We start from the raw sequence: 20705 nt of genomic DNA on the forward strand, positions 1-20705 counted from the left end.
ATTATCAATTTGTTAATCTTGGAGAATGCCTTGCTACATTGACTTGGATGTTGCAAATATTTATAGATAAGCAAATATTTGACATTTGTTATTAAAATGGGCCATGGGGCACCTGGGTGGCTTAGCCGGTTAAGGGTCCAACTTCGGCTCAGGTCATGATCTCACAGCCCCACACTGGGCTTCATGCTGACATGAGGAACCTGCTTGGAATGCTTTCTCTCCCTCTCCCTCTCTGCCCCTCCCCCATTGCACTTTCTGTCTCTTAAAATAAATACACATAAATAAATTTTAAAAAGGCCAAAGAGGACATGAATTTTTTTTTTTAGTCCAGAAAATATAAACCATGCTCAATTTTGTTGAAGTTAAATTTACTCTGCGAAATTAACGGTTTTAAAAAAACATTTAATGTTTATTTATGTTTTGAGAGAGAGACAGAGCGTGAGCAGGGGAGGGGCAGAGAGAGAGGGAGACAGAGAATCCAAAGCAGGCTCCAGCTTTGAGCTGTCAGCACAGAACCTGACATGGGGCTCAAACTCCTGAACTGCGAGATCATGACCTGAGCCAAAGTCCGATGCTTAACCGACTAAGCCACCCAGGTGTCCCCACTCTGGGAAATTAACATTTTTAAACACCTTAGTGTCCCCTCCCATTCTTTATCTGATTTCTTTTATCTTTCTTTTCTGTTATCTGACGTGATATTGCTAGCTTCCAATTTGTGTTTTGCTAAACATTAGTGATGAGGGAAGCAGAAAAGGCAGCGACCTTTGCAGAAACTCTTCTTAAGTGAAAGATGTTCCTCTTAGCTGATTTCACTGTGACTGCTCCTCTTGCTACATTTCTTGTTTGATCTGGTTCCTCTGAGGCCCTTGAAAAGCAGGGGAACTTGGAAATGATGTTGGCCAAGATGATTACAGGTGGATCCACTCCTTCTTTACTGGCAAAATGAAACCAAGGAGTTAAAAGGGTGTATTGACACGAAGGGCAGAGTCAGGAAATCTATTGTGTCCCTATTTTACCAAGTCTGATTGTTTCAGAGTTAAAAAGCCTAGAAGCAAAACAAAATACCAACCTCTTAACACTGTTGACATCTGATTTGGTTTAGTTTTCATTTTAAAGGTTATTTCAAGCATGCTGGAAAGTTGAGGAGACTGGAAATTGAATAAAAAACAGATATCTAGGATCTTAATTTTAGCCCATCTGAGAATACAGATATATATATATATTTTTTTTAATTAAATATATATATATTTTTAATTAAAACTTCCCCACCCCCACCCCCGCAGTTAAATTCCCATGTAGTTGTAAGAAATAATGCAGAGAGATCCCACATGCCCTTCACCCAGTTTCCCTCATGGTAACATCTTGCAAAACTATGGTACATATCACAGTCAGGATATTGACATTGATACACTCAAGGTACAGAGCATTCTCATCCAAGGATCTGTCTTGTTGTCTTAGCCTTACACTCTCCCTCCTCCCCAAGGCTTCCTTAACCCTTGACTGCCACTAAACTCTCCTCCCTTTCTATAATTTTGTTATTTTAAATATGTTATATAAATGGAATCATACAGTATGTAACTTTTGGGGATTGGTGGTTTTCTTTCAGCACTATTCTCTGGAGATTCATCCAGGTTATTGTATATATCAGTAGTTTCTTTTCATTGTTGAGTCAAATGTGTTAAAATCTTTTGGACATTTTCTAATTGGATTGCTTGGAGTTTATTTGTTTGTTTGTTTTTGTTTTTGTTTTTTTACTGCTGAATTTTGAGAATGTCTTATGTACCTAGATACTAGTCTTTATTGGATTTGTGGTTTGCAAATATTTTTCTCCCAGTCTGTAGCTTGTCTTTTCATTCTTATAACTGGGTCTTATGCAGAGCAGAAGTTTTAAATTTTGATGAACTACAATCTATCCATTTTCCTCTTATTCTTTTTGTATCAAGGCTGAGAACTCTTTGCCTAGCTCTGTATCCTAAGATTGTATCTTATTTTTTATGTTTACTTTTATTTTGAGAGAGAGAGAGAGCACAAGTGGGGTAGAGGGGCAGAGGGAGAGAGAGAATCCCAATTGGACTCCACGCTCAGCACAGAGCCTGATGTAGGGCTCGATCCCACAACCCTGGGATCATGAACTGATTCAAAATAAGAAGTTGGACACTCAACGAACTTAGCTACTCAGGTGCCCCATCTCTTATTCAAAAATACATATATATATTTATTTTTATGTTTTATGTTTAAGCCCATGATCCGTTTTGAGTTAATTTTTTTTTAAGGTGTGAGACTTAGGTCAAGGTTAACTTTTTTGCCTATGGATGTCCAAATGTTCCAGCACCATTTATTGAAAAGGCTCTATTCCCTCCATTGAATTACTTTTTTAAATTGTGAAAAATCAGGCATGCATATTAGTATGGGTTTATTGAAATTGTTATAAAATTATTTTACATTTATTTTAAAAGCATTTAGCAAGTCAACTTACAGGAATGCAAAAGAAATGTTAGATCAACATATCTGCCTTTCTTCAATTTATTCCTAGTTAAGATATTTATCAGTTCACACTCTGATTATTTCCATGACTAAAGAAGGCATGTAGGTTTTGGCTGACCCAATATTTTCTATAGTGATTAAATTCTATACTTTGAAGCAAATATTCAGTATTTCATAACCTAATGGTTTTCTGGCTAGGAATATGATAAGCAGTATATAATTGCATAGAGATATTTTTATATTTATCTGTAACTCTATCCTGGAATAACCATCTTCTTTGGCATGATTTGAAACAGTACAGTCTTACTATAAGGTATTCCCACTATAAGACAAAATTCATTATGCCATGTGGCCCTATGCTGGACCCCTTACAGGTGGATTGATTTCCTTGGAAGGTCCAGATTGAATACACGTAATTATAATGATTCCAGATCATAGACTTCCCTTCCCCTAACATCATTAAAAAACTGTGCTAAAAGGAAATAGCTTTTCTCCCATATCCTTGCTTAGCTGACGACTAATGCCCATCAGGAAAGGAAGCTAAGCAGCACCAAGAAAGTCAATTCAATCTAAGAGCTAGAGCAGTGGTTCTAGACCTCAGATGCACATTAGCATCACCTAGGGAGCTTTTTACAACACCAATACCCAAGTTGCACCCTAGACCAATTAAATCAGAATCTCTGAGGTTGAGATGCAGGTATCAGCATTTGTTAAAATTCCTGGGTTATTCCAGTATGCAGCTAAGTTTGAGAACTACTGTTCAGTGCTAAGCTCTCTTCTCTTGTTTACTTCTTTTTTGTTGTTTCTAAGTTTATTTATGTTTGAGAGAGCCATGCGAGTGGGGGAGGAGCAGATAGAGGGTGAGAGACAGAGAGAGAGAGGGAATCCCAAGCCAGCTCCGCACTGCCAAAGCAGAGCCCTATGCAGGGCTCAAACTCAGGAATCATGAAATCATGACCTGAGCAGAGACCAAGAGTCGGACGCTTAGCTGACGGAGCCACCCAAGCACCTCTCTTGTTTACTTCTTTATGAAACCTATTATTAGTATAATTTATCACTCAATACTGTGAATATAGTATACTGGGTTATCATTAAAACTGATTTAAAAAATTATTTTAAAAATGAGATACATTTAAACAATATATATACATGTATATATATATATATATACACTTATATACATATATATATGTGTGTATATATATATATATATACACACACTTATATACATATATAAATTTTCAGCTTTTGTCCTATCAAAGTTGAGATGACATTATAAATATAATTTTCTAAGTTATTTTAGATATCTGATAAATAAATGCAAAAATTAGTATCAATAACAGAAAGAGTGAAGTCAATATTGTTTACAATTGTCATAATTTTTGCCAAATTTTTCAGTGGTCAAAATTGCTAAAAATGTCATAATTTTTACAATTTTACACACCTTGATCTGGGTTATGCATAACAGTAGTTAAGATATACTTTTTTAAAAGTCATTTTACATTGCTATAAAACAACATATAAGGTATGTGACTATACTTTCCAGAATATTTCCCACCTAAATTGACAAATTACTATGGATACCTCTGCTATCATATATAGATTTAGAATTATGGTAAAAAATGCATCATTCCCAACCAAACTAATAACTATTATGTAAAGATAATTGTCTTTTTAAAAAAAATCTTTCCATATTCAGATTAAAATAATGATATGAAGCAGAAAAAGCACATAAAGTGAATACAGACTTATTAAATACAGAATGGAATTGCCTTCAGCTCTGATTCAAACTCAAATGCCAGTTGGTTTATTATTCTCTGGATTTCAATGGGATATGCATGCATATATCATGCACATATGCGTAAATGTTTTCATTACAGAGAAAAAACTTAATGCATATTCATTATGGAATATTTAGGAAAGCCATATAAGCAAAAAACATTTTTTTAATAAAAATCATCTATAGCTATTGTTAAATGCAATATAATTATAGATGCATCTACACAATTATACAATACAATTATAGATGAATCTCAATATAATTATGCTGGGTAAGAAAAACCAGAAGAAGAAACGTATATCTATATATAGCTATATAGTAGATGATTCCATTTCTATGAATTTCTATAAAATTCTAGAAAATGCAAACTAATTTATAGTGACAGAAAGCAAATCAGTGACTGCCTGAGAAGGCAGGGTGGGACTAGAGCGGCTAAAAACAGAAGTTACAAGGGCACGGGGAAAGATTTTTGGGTCAATGATTGTGCCCATTATCTTCACTATGATGATGATTCCAAGGATGTATACATTAATCAAAACTCATCTAATTGTATACTTTATTTTTTTATTTTTTACTTAAAATTTTTTTTTTGTAATTTTTATTTATTTTTGAGAGACAGAGTACGAGTGGGAGAGGAGCAGAGAGACAGGCAGACACAGAATCTGAAACTGGCTCTAGGCTCTGAGCCATCGGCACAAAGCCTGACACGGGGCTCAAACCCATGAACAGTGAGATCATGACCTGAGCCGAAGTCAGATGCTTAACTAACTGAGTCACCCAGGCACCCCTAATTGTAAACTTTAAATGTGTGCAGTTCTTTCTACACCAATTATACCTCTAAAAAACTGTCCAAAATTTTTTTCTTTTTTTTTTTTTAATGTTTATTCGTTTTTGAGAGACAGAGAGTTAGCAGGGAAGGGGTAGAGAGAGAGGGAGACACAGAATACGAAGCAGGCTCCAGGCTGTCGTCACAGAGCCCGACATGCAACTTGAACTCACAAACCATGAGATCATGACCTGAGCCATAGTTGGACGCCCAACCTACTCAGCCACCCAGGAGCCCCTGTCAAAAAATTTTCTAAGTGACTGTTGGCAACTTTCAATCATGGAATGCGTTCTGTATAGTTTTGCTTGAAATACGAATTTGCAATCACTCTGGATATTCTTTTCACTAACTCATTGTTTTTACTTAGGAAAACATCCTGTAATTTTGCACTCTGAAACAATCAGTGTTACAAATTCTCTCATAGAAAGTAAAATTCAAATAGTTTACTCATAATTTCTTCCAAAGAATTCTGAAGAGCACAACATTCAAAACAACATATCCTGGGGCGCCTGGGTGGCGCAGTCGGTTAAGCGTCCGACTTCAGCCAGGTCACGAATTCGAGCCCCGCGTCAGGCTCTGGGCTGATGGCTCAGAGCCTGGAGCCTGTTTCCCATTCTGTGTCTCCCTCTCTCTCTGCCCTTCCCCCGTTCATGCTCTGTCTCTCTCTGTCCCAAAAATAAATAAATGTTGAAAAAAAAAAAATTAAAAAAAAAAAAAAACAACATATCCAAATGATTATTTCATTTTTCAAAGGTTTCATTGACTTAATAGCATAAGCAGCTGCATATTTTGGAATCTGTTTCATGTAATTAATTATGCTCCCAATGAAGTTGTAATGAAGTAACACGTGGGGGGGGGAGGGAAGAAAGGGGAAGTGTATTTAGTTTCATTATTGATTTTCTATCCTTTATTCTGATTTATCACAGCTATCCTTCCTATAGATACGGCATTTATAGGAGTGACAAGAAGTCATTAAAAAGAAAGAGAGAAAGAGAGAAAGAGAGAAAGAGAGAAAGAGAGAAAGAAAGAAAGAAAGAAAGAAAGAAAGAAAGAAAGAAAGAAAGAAAAAAGCAGCTGACAGAGTTAAGATGAATCCCCAGGAATACAGAATCTTACCAGGACATCAAATGAGATTTAGATGGAAACTCTGTAAGATGGGATAAAATAGTCAACCTCTTCTGTGTACCTGATTTTAATAATTCTTCAGGTCAACCGTTGGTCTTGTCATTGTTAATCACATGCAAACAACAATTGAAGTATTTTTTGATGTCAAAGACAGCAAACATATTGTAGACCTGAGATTAAAAATTCAGGAATTGCGGGGGCGGGGGGGGGGATGTGTCTGGATGACTCAGTCAGTTAAGCATCTGATCTCAGCTCAGGTCTTGATCTCAGGATTGCTAATTCAAGCCCCACATTGAGTTATGCACTGGGCATGAATTAAAAAAAAAAAAATCTATATATATCTATATATCTATATATATATCACAAAGGGGCAATCACCTGGCTGGCTCTGTTGGTCTTGATCTCAGGTCATAAGTTCAAGCCCCAGGTTGGGTGTAGAGTATACTTAAAAAAAAAAATTCACAAAGGGATTCAAGTTAATAGAGGAACATAAAAATCTCTCAGTAATTTACAATGTATATTTCTAGTGTCTTTTATCAGTAAGCAATGTTGACTTTTGAAACCCAAGTGTTCAGCTTTGAAAAGTCCCAAGCATTTTGCCTAGTACTTAACTCAATAAAAGTTTGTTGAACTTACTATGTTAAAATATATTTTTAAATATATTGGATACTTACAGGACCTGTGTAGACTTTGTGAAGGGATTTGAAGTTATGAGGATTACGGTAACTTGGTCTGCTCTGGGGAGTAGGAACCTTCTGGATACCTTCAGATACCCTCTCCAATGTGTACCCGTGAAATCTTTCTCCATACTGAGCAAACTGTTCGCTATATCATAGTTCCAGTCATGAGTGGGTGGAGAGCAGCCCAACTCTGCAAAATTAGGAGTCAAAGCTATCCTGGCTTATTGGTGACTGCATTCCAATTGCATTCATTTGCTTGTCTGGTTATATTTAGACACATTTTGAACAGAGCATGGCAGCTATATCAAATTAGTTCTCTGTGAATAATTGCCTCTATTATATAAGCTTCCACGGTGGCTGGAAAATATAAATGAAAAAAATATATACATACATAAAAGAAAGGATTAACTCCTCTCCATCCCACTGCCCTTTTTGTTATTTTGGCATAATCTCAGATTTGGGTCAAGAGCCAATCTCAAATCTTGGTAAATGAAACTGATACACAAAAATCTGGCTTTATAGTTAACCCAAAGCGATAGATTTCTTTAAATTTAGAAGAATAGGGGCACCTGGGTGGCTCAGTCGGTTGAGCATCCGACTTCGGCTCAGGTCATGATCTCGCGGTGCATGGGTTTGAGCTCCATGTCGGGCTCTGTGCTGACAGCTCAGAGCCTGGAGCCTGCTTTGAAGTCTGTATCTCCCTCCCTCTCTGGCTCCCTTGCACTCGCACTCTGTCTTTCTCTGTCTCAAAAAAAAGTAAACACTAAAAATTTTTTAATTTGGAAGAATGGCATTTGCCTGTATGTATAATGTATGTCTACATGTGGTTGGCCTTTGAACATCATCTGTATATTGAACTTTTTCCATAGCTTCTGTATGAATATTGGATTATTTGTCATGAATAAAATGAAATTGTTAATTCTTATAGTTTTCTAGTTTATAATTTGCAAATGCAAGAGAGGAGAGTAGGAGTTGGGTTCTTTGATGATTTAGATACCTTGATGTAAGCAATTAAGTCAGAAAAAAACTAGGCTTCTTATTTAGCGAATACAGTGAAGTGATAAGAGGTAGTTTCAAGAGTGAAGAATTTCCATGTTCTTTTTTTTAAAAATTTTTTTTAAAGTTAATGTATTTATTTTGAGAGAGACAGAGACAGTGTGAGTAGGGGAGGGGCAGAGAGAGAGGGAGAGAGAGCGACGGAGAGAATCCCAAGCAGGCTCCATGGTACCAGCACAGAGTCCAATATGGGGTTCGAACCCACCAACTGTGAGGTCACGACCAGAGCTGAAACCGAGTCAGATGCTTAACCAACTGAGCCACCCAGGTGCCCCAAGAGTTTCCATGTTCTTTTTTTTTTAATTTTTTTTTTTAACGTTTATTTATTTTTGAGACAGAGAGAGACAGAGCATGAACAGGGGAGGGGCAGAGAGAGAGAGGGAGACACAGAATCTGAAACAGGCTCCAGGCTCTGAGCCGTCAGCACAGAGCCCGACTCGGGGCTCGAACTCACGGACCGTGAGATCATGACCTGAGCCGAAGTCGGATGCTTAACCGACCGAGCCACCCAGGCGCCCCAGAGTTCCCATGTTCTAAGCGAAGTTGCCTGAAGGCTTTGTAGCTAGAGAATGAATCTTTGGGGTAGAGTTAAGTGTTGGTTTTAAATTGTTATAATATTTGTAATTATTATTGCTTTTCCAAGGAGTTGTATTAACTCAGGTATAAAATGTTTCACGTTTGTGAATTCATTTAAAACATACTTGAAAATGTTTTGGTGTGTGCACCAGACACCCAGCTGTGGCTTTAAATTTTATGGGTAAATCTCGTGTGACCTGTCTTTCTGGAGAAGCGAGCGTGAAGCCTACGAGTTCAGCCTGCTGTACGGGCCACGTCTCTTTGTTTTGGAGAAATCTCGAGCTGTTTTTATGAGAGTATCAACTCTCACAGGGAAACGACTCAACGTCAGCTGCCCCATGGGGGAGGATGTGTGGGACACCTGCGTCCTGCTGTTTGGAGGAGAAACGGGCTGCTGGCGACAAATCGGGGTAACTGACAGCCTTGGCCTGAGAAGTGGAAAACTGAGAACAGCGGCCTTCCTCGCTGTCACGGACACTCATCCAAGCAATTCTAAAGGAGTCTCCGAAACCTGAGAAAAGAAAACCTTGGCGACTTGATTTAGAAGCTCCAGTGGGAAGCACAGTAATGGAAGTGCAGTAACTCTGTGCTTGGCACCTACTAGGCACTCAATAAATATGTGTTGAAAAATAAAGGAGTGGTGTACCTGACTGGCTCCGTGGGTAGAGCATGTGGTTCTTGATCTCGGGGTTGTAAGTTCGAACCCCAGGTTGGGTGTAGAAATTACTTAAAAACATAAAATCTTAAAAAAAAAAAAAAAAAGAAAGAAAGAAAGAAAGAAATGAATGCGTCAGCTTCGTAATGTTCTGAATGGCATATCTTCTGTTGAATGTTCTTTTATTTTTAATTTTTGAATGTTTATTTTTGAGAGAGACAGAGACAGAGTGTGAGCAGGGGAGGGGCGGAGAGTGAGGGACACAGAGCCCAAAGCAGGCTCCAGGCTCTGAGCACTCAGCACAGAGTCTGAGGTGGGGCTTGAACTCATGAACCAGGAGATCACGACCCGAGCCGAAGTCAGATGCTTAACTGGCTGAGCCACCTAGGTGCCCCTGAATGTTGTTTTTTTTGTTGTTTATTTATTTTTGGGAGAGCACAAGTGGGGCAGGAGTGGAGAGAGGAGGACGGAGGATCTGAAGAGGGTTCTGAGCTGACAGGCTGACATCAGCGAGCCCATGCGGGGCTTGAGCTCACAAACTGTGAGATCATGACCTGAGCTGAAGTTGGATGCTCAACCAACTGAGCCACCCAGGTACCCCTATTCTACTCAACATTCTAAATAACATATTCAGAAAGTTGGGACATGTCATTGCTAGGAATAATAAATAGCATAACTACTCTTCTTAACAAAAATAAGTCCATGGAGAGTAACTCCCCAGTTTACAAGCAGGGATGGAAAAGTTGAGAAACCAAAGGTGCTTGTGTGAATTTACAAAAGAGCCTGTTATTCTTAATACCTCCTTATCAGGGAGCTGTTTCAAGGCAGATTAGGGAATACTAGAATGTGCATATTTCTTAAAATAAGATTTTACTTAAAAAAAAAATCAGACTATGAGCGTGTTCATGGCCTGGAAAATAAACATAAAGCAAGCAGCTGCTAAACTGAGCAGACACTGGCCATGTCTTTCTCAGTATGTGGGTTTGTATACTGTTGGCTTGAAATCTTTGGCCTTGCAATCTTTATCTGAAAATTTAAAAGCCGGGAGATGTGAAAAGCCTTGTTAAGAAGTTCCCAAGAACGGAATAAGTATAATCTCACAGAATGGGACATTTTGATAGTGTTTGTACTACTTACTTACTGATACATTTTTTTTACACGCTGACGTTAGTCCTTCTCAGATAGGCTTTAACAGCATTTTTAGCCCTTAACATCTTAGGTGAGGCCTAAATGCCACTTTTCACAAGCAACCCTGAGAGGAGAGAACACTTTCTACAGAAGGAGAGTGAAGTGTGGTACATAGGTTCGGTGTGGGAAGAGGCCTTGCTCTTGTGTCTGCCTGAAATGCCAAGCACCTGATTTAATTTCTCTGGGCCCACTTTCCCCCACGCCATTGGTAAGATGAGAAAAATAGCACCTACCTCCTAGAGTTGTTGTAAGCATTAAATATGATTAGATATGCAAAGTGCTTTGAATGGTGCCTGGCACATAGTGAGTACTGCAATGTTTTCTAAGTGGTAAACATTTAAGTTGAAATGGTTGAAATGCTTAAAAATTCTGAAAACCCCACCATTTTGCAAATATATTGCTTCTTGCGGGATATATTCCAGAGAAAGTGGCCTTTAGGTACTTCTTCAACTAAAGATGATAAATTGAGAAAAATTTTATGCCGGATAATCGTATGCCATCATACTGCACCCCACAGTTAATTAGGCCCAAAATATTCTACTGCTGAACTAACCGCTTGCATCAATTCTCCACTAACTCGTACAAAATCTGGGTATAGGATATTCATCCGGTATCTCGTGTTGACAACCCGAGTGTCTTCATTCCTCCAACTATTTGTGAAAACTAAGGCACTGAGTTGCCAGGTAAAACTGGCCCCATCACCTTCATGCTTACGTGCCAAATAATCCAGCTAAAGATTCGATTTCGTTCAAATATGGCTTGGCTGCCTGCTACCTTCATATAACAAGCATTAGATCCAAGAGTATGACGGATAAGAATGCAAGCCACTTAGGCTGATCTTATTTAAAGCCTCTACCTATGGAGAGCTACCAACGGCAAAGGAACAGATCTACGTCGTCATGTCTCCGCATGGCGCGAGGGACAAGTGGCCTGTACCTCCAGCATCACGCCCTCAAAGAGAGGACAGGCTCATTTCCCGTCACCGTCTCCCTTTCCCGAATTCCCCAGGGAAGGAGGGCAGCCCGCGTTGCTGATGGCATCGCCTGACATCACTGGTTCCGGATGATAGGCGAGCGTGGGGCCGCCTGGCCCACCTCATCCGTGGCCTGACTGCATTAACCTCTCGGTTCCCAGCTCGGGCCACGTGAGGTGTCCTAATATGGTCAGACTCCGGAGAAGGCGAGGAGCGCTTGCCTTTCTCCTGCTACCGGGGAGGAGGCAGAACTAACGCTGGGAGGATAACGCTGTCTGCAGGAAAGCTACTGGGGACCGGGGTTCGCTTCTGGGCGAATGGAAAGTGGGCTGCTGCAGCAGCAGCAGCAGCTCTGGTTCTCAATCACTTAATAAACCTCAGCAAACCCAATCGCCCCGGGGGGCTTTCTGCCCTCCCCTCCCCTCCCCTCCTGCAACCGTGGGTCTTCCTCCCGTCCCCACTGAGCAATGGGAAGCGCCCAGGGGTCGGGGTGGGCTGCCCGCCTGGACCTGGGCTCGAGGCTCGGGCTGCGCCTCGGGTCCTACAGCCTGGGGGGAGATGCTGCTGCAAGGCGTGTCTGGGGCTGTGCTCATGTGATGAAGCGAGGGAAAAACAAGGGGGAGGAGGAGGAGGAGGCAAAGAGGTGGCTTTTTTTTTTTTTTTTTTTTTTTTTTCTTTTAAGGAGTTTGCCGCGAGCGCGTCTCGTTCATTCGCAGTCTGGGCGCGTTCGGAGGAGGACGGCGGGAGAGGAAGGCGTTCTTGGGACCTCGCGGGCTCACGGCTTCTCGCTCTTCTCCGCGTCGCTGCGATCTGGGGAAGGTGTAACCGGGCAGCCAGGCGCGGGAGAACCGCAGGAGAGCCATGGGTGCCGGGAGCTCCACGGAGCAGCGGAGCCCGGAGCAGCCGGAGGCGGGGAGCGCGACGCCGGCCGAGCCCGAGCCCAGCGCCGGCGGCCTTGCGGCGGAGGAGGCTCCCGGCGCGCAGGGGGATCCGGCCATCGCCGCCGCCGACCCCGCCACCAAGGTACGAGCGCGCCGGCCCACCTGCCCGGGGGTGGGGGGTGGAGGGTGGTCCCTCTGATTTCCGCCTGCGAGAACTTCCCGGCCCGTCCAGCCCATTTGCAAACTCGGGAGCACGCACCCCTCTTTCTAGCTTTCCGGGGTCTCTTGCGCCGGGGGTGGGACCAGAGCAGCAGCGAGCGCGGCGGGCTTGCATCTTTGTCGTGGGTCCCCGGAGGAGGCGACTGCGCCTTCCGCAGTAATAAAATCCGCCCCCCGCCCCTCGCTAACCGAGCCTTTCTCCGCACTCTTCCGGTGGGAGAGACCCAGCCCGAGACGCACGAGCTGCGTGGGGGAGTCCGGGGGGGAGGGGGAAGTGACCTATCGACCGAGGGTCCTGGGCCCCCCGCCCCTCTTTCTCCCGGATGCGGAAAGTCAACTGTTGTCGGGCCGGGACCCGTGTCGCAGCCGGGCGGACCAGCCACCCGTGGGTTCCCCGCCGCGTATGGTCCTTGGCACCAGCTGTGCCTGGAGCGGCCCGGGTTTGGTACCCAGTCTTGCTGCCGCAGCGCTCGCGCAGACACCGCCTTCCTGATGCAGAGAAAGCCTGGGGTGTAGCTCGCTCCGAGCCAAAGAAAACCTGGGTAGACGCTGCACTTCCAAAACGAATGACAGGTTTCGCAGACAAGGCAGCGTCGTCCTTTTCGCCCAGTTCATTGCCCGTGGACTCAATTGGATAAACAAATACTGGGGAGAAGTGAGAACTTCTCAAAGGATGCGGTCAGAGGCGTAAGCGAGCATTCATTCCTTGCACTCATGTCTGTGAAGGCAGTGCTGAACCTCCTGGAAAATTTGTATTTTATAGCCTTAAGTCACGAAGGCTGAAATATTTACTCTTGGCGGCTACAGCCGCCAGTACGTTGGCTTGTTCGGGTAGTTGTATTTTGTTTTTATTACATAATCTATTTTCCAGCAAATGCGTTCATTAGCAAGGCGGCACCTAACCTGTCCTGTGATATCTTATGGAAAGATGGTGGATAATCGTATTTAATACTAAAAAAAAAAAAAAGGACATACCTAATGTGTTGTATCTGAGGATATAGGATATGAGGACCTTTAAGAGTTATCAGGAAGTGTAGATGTTTACAGTGTGAAAAACAACCTCCCGCCCTGAAATCTAGGTAAATTTCTCTCAACTGTGATGTCATCGTTTGTGACCTCTTTAGCTGTCCTAGTCTAGTTTGGGCTGAGAGAGTGCTCTTAATTAGATTACCCCTAGCGTTTAACTTGTAACTACCTGTAAAACCCGTGGTCCCTAGAGCTGTAGGTGGTACCAAGTACCAATTGCCTGGAATATCGAATTTTCTAAGAGGTGCCTAAGCTTTAGGCTTGAGTCAGGTACTAGTCTCGTAATGAAAGTAGTTTTAAGCTGTAATTACTAAAAGCTTGCAATTGGGGACGTTTTTCCCCTCGGTTTTTACTGCTTCAGGTTATCTTAGCAGTTCATGCTGAAATAGGATACCTAATCTGTTAAATAAATCTGGTAAACTTGAATTCGTTCATTTAAGAACTATTCCTTTGGCTCTCTTTTTGTCCTTCCGTAATCCTATCCACCCTCTTTCCTAGTCGCCACCGTCTTGAAGCAGCCAAGCCACCTCCTTTAAAAAAAATTACTTAAATAACATCTAGAATATCATTGAACTCTTTGGCATCCTGCCCAGTTATCAATTTGGAGACAAATCAATACACTTACATGTCTCCTTGGAAAATGGTGTCGTTTTTCATTTCAGCTAGCAAAAATTTATTACTCAGGTTTTGAAAACCTGTCTTTTCGAAAGGACTCCCTAATTAAGAATGACTCAGCACGGAGCTCTTGCCTCCCCTCTTTGCCCTGTTAAACCCTAGTTGCTGACCTTCGAGTAATCCTATGTGCCATGCCAGCCTCCTGTAGCACCCTTCTTCCAGCAGTTCCCACATTTGTAGGTTTAGTGACTTGACTAAGTGTTCTCCTGGCTGTTGTAAATGCTCCACGGGACAGGGACCGTATGTGTGTTTTTGCTCAAGTCCCCCCCCCCCCCCCCATGTGTGACATGCTGCCTGGCGTGTAGGATGTACTGGCTCCCTGGTTTTGATTGGATGCTACTTTTTCTACAATTTAACCTTGGACCATCTCATTGTCGTGATCTGCCTCTTGTATCAGTGACTAAAACCACAGGTTGTTCATAGACCAAGTGACTGTTTTGGCAAAAACTCTTTGGGGTCTTTGGTTTCTATTTCTCTAGAAATAAAGTGACTTGTTCGCATTGCAATTTCAAATTGTCTTTAATTGCAAATGCACAAAATATTGTGAATGCAAGGGGCTCAAGTGAGACCACTTCCTAGGTTGAATTAGTTATGAATACATCTTGAGCTTTCTTGATTGCGTGTGTGGACATTTGGGGGTTTAGACTAATACAACCCCCCCTTCCCTGTTAGGATGCTGATCACAAATTAAAGGCTATTTACAGATTTTTTTTTCCATCTCAGTGATGTTTATATGACATGCATGCTGCCTATTTAGCAGTCCAGTTTACTTTCTCTTTTTTTGTGGTTAATTTTAGTCATCAGCCATTTACTGAGTAAGTAAATGTCTTCTTAGAAGACATTACACTAATTGAATATCACTCCTATAAGGTCAAATGGAGTGTTAAAACTTGATTACTCAACCCTAACATTTAGGTGCACTGAAGCACAAGTCCTGGGTTTATCGGGTATATTTCAATAAAATGGAATCTTTCCACTCTTTTACAATCTTATCTATGTAAATTCTGGGGGGAAATGGCTTGATCAATTATTTATCAGTTTTAATTTTGAGACTTGCCCATTTTGGCCACTGCATGGGCAGGAATTTCAGACTACCCCAATGCAGTTAGTAAATGAAGCCTCATATTCCTCAATCATCTATTTTTATTTTTTTTTTTAAGATTTTTTTAAGAGTTTGTTTATTTTGAGAGAGAGCAAGCAGGGGAGGAGTAGAGAGAGGGAGAGAGAAATAATTCTAAGCAGGCTCCGCACTGTAAGTGCAGAGCCTGATGCAGGGCTTGAACTCATGAACTGTGAGATCATGACCTGAGCCGGAGAGATCAAGAGTCGCTTAACCGACGGAGCCACCCAGCAGCCCCAATCATCTGTTTTTATTTTTATTATTTTTTTAATAGGGGAGGGCTTTAAGTGTAAGGATCTGTTCACAATTTTTTTTTTTTAAGTTTATTTTTGAGAGAGAACGCTTGTGCTTGTGTGTGAATGTGGGAGGGGCAGAGAGAGGGAGAGAGAGAATCCCAGGAGGGCTCTACACTGTCCATGCAAAGCCCAGGTGGGGTTCGGACTCAAAAAAGGTGAGATCATGACCTATGCTGAAGTCAGGCGCTTAACTGACTGAGCCACCCAGGCGCCCCAATCATCTGCTTTTTATTTATTTATTTATTTATTTATTTATCTATTTATTTATTTAAAAAAATTTTTTTTTCCAACGTTTTTATTTATTTTTTTGGGGACAGAGAGAGACAGAGCATGAACGGGGGAGGGGCAGAGAGAGAGGGAGACACAGAATCGGAAACAGGCTCCAGGCTCCGAGCCATCAGCCCAGAGCCTGACGCGGGGCTCGAACTCCCGGACCGCGAGATCGTGACCTGGCTGAAGTTGGACGCTTAACCGACTGCGCCACCCAGGCGCCCCCTCCATCTGCTTTTTAAAAGTTTGTCTTTGAAAGAGTATTTTTTTATTCAGATGTTAATGTAGACATGACATTTACTTAAAGTTTCTGGGAAATCTGGAAATTTTTTTTTTTTTTTTTTTTGAGCAGCAGGCAAAAATTTATTAGAGTATAAGATCAGAAAGGAAAAATAGTAGGAAAGCTCTCTTTACAGAGAGGGGACGTTCGAAAGTGAATGCCTCTAAATCTTGATTTCTTGAGCCAAGCGAAGTTTGGACAATCATAATTCTCCGAATTATCCTTCTTGTATTTCCTGCTCAAGCAATGACTTCAGAGCTGGAAACGGAGCAGTGGTCAGTTGCAACGGTGAGGCCAGTGTCCCTGGCAGGTGGGGAGATGAGACTCTTCACTCCTGGTTATGTTTCCATTTGGTTACAAGAGCTGTGAATCACCAGAACATAAAGATGTACTCAAGTAGAAGAATCCATTGTCTGATTGGTAGATTTAAGGATGTCTTTGCCCTCCGAGCATGAGAGCACACAATTGAGTTGGCCAGCTGCATTTCTTAATTCTTCCCAGCCTGAGGTAGGATGCTTTCTCCCACTTGCCTTCTGTTTACAAAATGGGAACTGAGGAAGAAAATGACCTTACTGTGATGATGTCACCAGTTTTAAAATAAAAGGGCCAGAATTTAGAATGACTAGGAGAGAATTATGTGTTAACAGAGTGGTGGTTTGTGAATACAGGCTACCTGTGTGCCTATGGATTTCTCCCAGATTCCAAGAGGTACTACTTTTGAGTAGAGCACAGGAGATGTGGGTGTGAGGACAATCGCTTAAGATAGGTAGCCTGTGGGGACCGCCATGCCAACCCTTCAATCCCTACTAGCCTTGTAGCCTAGTGGATGTGTGAGATCAGTGGAGATTTCCTCCTGAAATAGTTCCTTCTATGATAGCAGGCCTCAGACAGTGTATGCTTTTGAGTCCACTTTGGGTCAGCTAGCCTCTGCCTCAGATCCCTTTAAAGCGAATAAGGGGGCACCTGGGTGGCGCAGTCGGTTAAGCGTCCGACTTCAGCCAGGTCACGATCTCGCGGTCCGTGAGTTCGAGCCCCGCGTCAGGCTCTGGGCTGATGGCTCAGAGCCTGGAGCCTGCTTCCGATTCTGTGTCTCCCTCTCTCTCTGCCCCTCCCCCGTTCACGCTCTGTCTCTCTCTGTCCCAAAAATAAATAAATGTTGAAAAAAAAATTTTTTAAAGCGAATAAGGAGTATTCTCATTTGGTATTTTATAGGATAATTGATAAAACAAAATGTTATGCTTTATTTATTTTTAAATTTTTTTTTAATGCTTTATTTATTTTTGAGAGAGAGAGAGTATGAGCTGGGCAGGGGCAGAGAGAGAGGGAGACAGAATCCACAAAGCAGATTCCAGGCTCTGAGCTGTCAGCACAGAGCCCGACATGGGGCTCGAACCTGTGAACCACGAGATCATGACCTGAGCTGAAGTCGACACTCCACCAGCTGAGCCACTCAGGCACCCGTAAAATGTTTTGCTTTAAAAAGGTATTATGAAGTGCTCGCTTCGGTAGCACATATACTAAAAAGGTATTATGAAATTGTTTCTTTTTCTCCATCAGCTTTAACTCACTGTTCTAGAATACCACTGAAAGGCAAACCAAGCTCAGTGGTGCACATCCTTGGCCTCTGTGATTCTGTATGTGACAGTCTATCCGGGAAGTAAGAAATTCAGATTTATAGCACTGAGAAAAATTTATCAGTGCTTTTATCTCATGAAAAAAACAAAGCTAAAATATCCTTGAACCCAACACTCCATTGTCTTACACCTGAAAAAATTATAATTTAGAATGTTTTATTTTAAAATAATAGGAAATATGAAGAAAGCTGAGTTTGGAAGGGAGAAGCACTATATATTATAAATGTGCAAGCTTATTTAAGAGAAATCTTAAAAATCTGTAATATTTATTTGACTTGTCTATTTAGATTTTGAGTTATTTTCTTGCTAATTAGCACTTTTTTAGAGACCCTAAGGGTAGGGTTTTGTATGGTCAGTGTTTTGTTTCCAACTCGAAAAAGGATTAGGGGAAGATGTTAATAATCTATAATAATTTCAATTATCCATACATTCATATTACTTATGAATAATTGAGTTATTTAAAACTGACTATAATCTGACATTCTTAAATCATAACATCTTCATAAGATCAAAAGTCCTTGTTTATTCTTATTGAAATGATCTTTATTTAAAATCATTGCATAATAGGATTTATGTTTAATTTTTTAAGATTTTTTTTTTTTTAATTTTCTTTTTTTTGAACGTTTATTTATTTTTGGGACAGAGAGAGACAGAGCATGAACGGGGGAGGGGCAGAGAGAGAGGGAGACACAGAATCGGAAGCAGGCTCCAGGCTCCGAGCCATCAGCCCAGAGCCTGACGCGGGGCTCGAACTCACGGACTGCGAGATCGTGACCTGGCTGAAGTCGGACGCTTAACCGACTGCGCCACCCAGGCGCCCCAAGATTTTTTTTTTTTTAAGTCATGTCTGTACCCAACGTGGGGCCCGCACTCACAATCCCAAGATCAAGAGTCCCGCGTTCTCCCTGAGCTGTCTGGGAGCCCCTAATGTTTATTTTTCTAAAAATGTTAATGGTTGAGAGCTTGGATTTGTAGAGTTTGGTGAAAAGTAAGTCTCTTGTCACCTCCCAGCCACCAAGCATTCACTGTGGATAGTTTGAAACCAAAGTTGATGGTTTCTTGCATGTTCTTTCAGAAACTTTATGCATGTAGAGTATATAAATAAGAACAGGTCCATTATTTTTTAAGTAATCTCTACACAATGTGGGGCTTGAGCGCAAGACCCTGAGATCAAGTCGTCCGTTCTTTTTTTTTTTTTTTAACTTTTTAATGTCTTATTTTTCATTAAAAAATTTTTAGATGTTTATTTTTGAGAGAGACAGTGTGAGCAGGGAGGGGCAGAGAGAGAGGGGGACACAGAATCCAAAGCAGTCTCCAGGCTCTGAGCTGTCAGCACAGAGCCTGACATGGGGCTCGAAATCATGGAGTGAGATCATGACCTGAGCCGAAGTTGGACACTTAACTGACTGAGCCATCCAGGCACCCCTCATGTTTATTTTTGAGAGAGAGAGACTGAGCACGAGTAAGGGAGGGACGGGGGCGGGGGGGGGGGGACACACAGAATCCGAAGCACGCTCCGGGCTCTGAGCTGTCGGCACAGACCCTGACACAGGGCCTGAACCCACAAACCATGAGATCATGACCTGAACCAAAATCAAGAGTCGGATGCTGAACTCATTGGACTGAGCCACCCAGGTGCCCCTTAACCCCCCACCCCCATTCTTATTTATGGCTACATAAATTTTCCCTTTATGGGTTGAAATGCAGTAAAAGTTTAACCAGTCCCCTGTGTTTACATTGACATTTTCCTAGTCTTTTGCTCTGTTAAATTGACACAGGGAATATCCTAGCTCTGATATCTTTGTATGTGTGCAAATGTGTCTCTAGGATAGATTTCTGGAGGTGGAATTGCTTGCTCAGAGCATTTATATGCATTTAAAATTTAGATAGCCCTTGCTAAATTTACCTTCCAGGGAGACACTCTGTATCCCCACTCTGAAGATCACGAGTTTTTGGATGATTTGCCTCAGTGCAGGGCAGATTTGCTAATATTTGCTACTCTGCACCCAAGTTGGCACTTGAGTTTCCTTGATGTGTTTTTAATTACGTATATTAGCCATATGCTTTTCCTCTCCATGCCACCCAATCACGAACCAGACTGGTTTCCAGAACATTAAAGGTTATGGTTTATTTTACTGTTAATTTTTAAAGACTCCCCCACCCCACCTCAAAGTTATTCAAAATAAGGAAAAGCAAGTTTAAGAGTAAAAAGTGGGGCGCCTGGGTGGCTCGGTCAGATGAGCGTCCGACTTCGGCTCAGGTCACGATCTCGCGGTCCGTGAGTTCGAGCCCCGCGTCGGGCTCTGGGCTGACGGCTCAGAGCCCGGAGACTGCTTTGGATTCTGTGTCCCCCCTCTCTCTCTGCCCCTCCCCCCTCGAAAAAAACGAATAAACGTTAAAAAGGAAAAAAGTAAAAAAGTGGCCGAAGTACTGCTTGTGTTTACTCATTTTTCCCCAAATTCGTAAACAGTCTTAATTTTATTTACTTGGACAGTGATCTACTTTAGCAATCGTAAAATTTCTCCCCTGGGAACCATCTAAAGTCGTCTAGTTGCCAGAAATTTCTTCATACTTCTGATCCATGAAATGTTGGAACCTGGGACTGGGGGGCGGCAGAATTCCACTCCTGGGAAAACAGTAGACTGAAGACCCCCGCCCCGGGTTCTGTTCTCATTCCCATCACAAGCTATAGCCTTCCTCTGTTAACTGGAATAAATGTGATTTCCCAGAAAAAAGATAGGTGCTCAAAGCACAGAAACTACAAGGTCTTTCCCAGACCATGTTAGATTTTTCTTAATACACAGATTCATGAGAGTTGAAAGGTTTTTGTCTTCCAGGCAGCTTGTCTGTGATGTTTTTTAAAAAGCAGGGTAGGTGGGGCGCTTGGGTGGCTCAGTCGGTTAAGCGTCCGACTTCAGCTCAGGTCGTGATCTCGAGCCCCACGTCAGGCTCTGAGCCTGG

At 42.0% G+C, this 20705-nt stretch overlaps 1 protein-coding gene across 1 annotated transcript in view; it reads left to right on the forward strand.

Moving 5' to 3' along the window:
- The first annotated feature begins 12046 nt into the window (after nucleotides 1-12046).
- The window catches only part of AKAP12 (A-kinase anchoring protein 12), a 101570-nt gene continuing 92911 nt past the window's right edge, over nucleotides 12047-20705 (forward strand). Inside the window, exon 1 of the mRNA XM_030316591.1 lies at nucleotides 12047-12366. Within this exon, the coding sequence (XP_030172451.1) occupies nucleotides 12205-12366 (162 nt within the window). The 5' untranslated portion in view covers nucleotides 12047-12204. The remainder of the gene's footprint in view (nucleotides 12367-20705) is intronic.

Source organism: Lynx canadensis, chromosome B2, assembly GCF_007474595.2.
Source record: "Lynx canadensis isolate LIC74 chromosome B2, mLynCan4.pri.v2, whole genome shotgun sequence".
NCBI lineage: Eukaryota > Metazoa > Chordata > Mammalia > Carnivora > Felidae > Lynx > Lynx canadensis.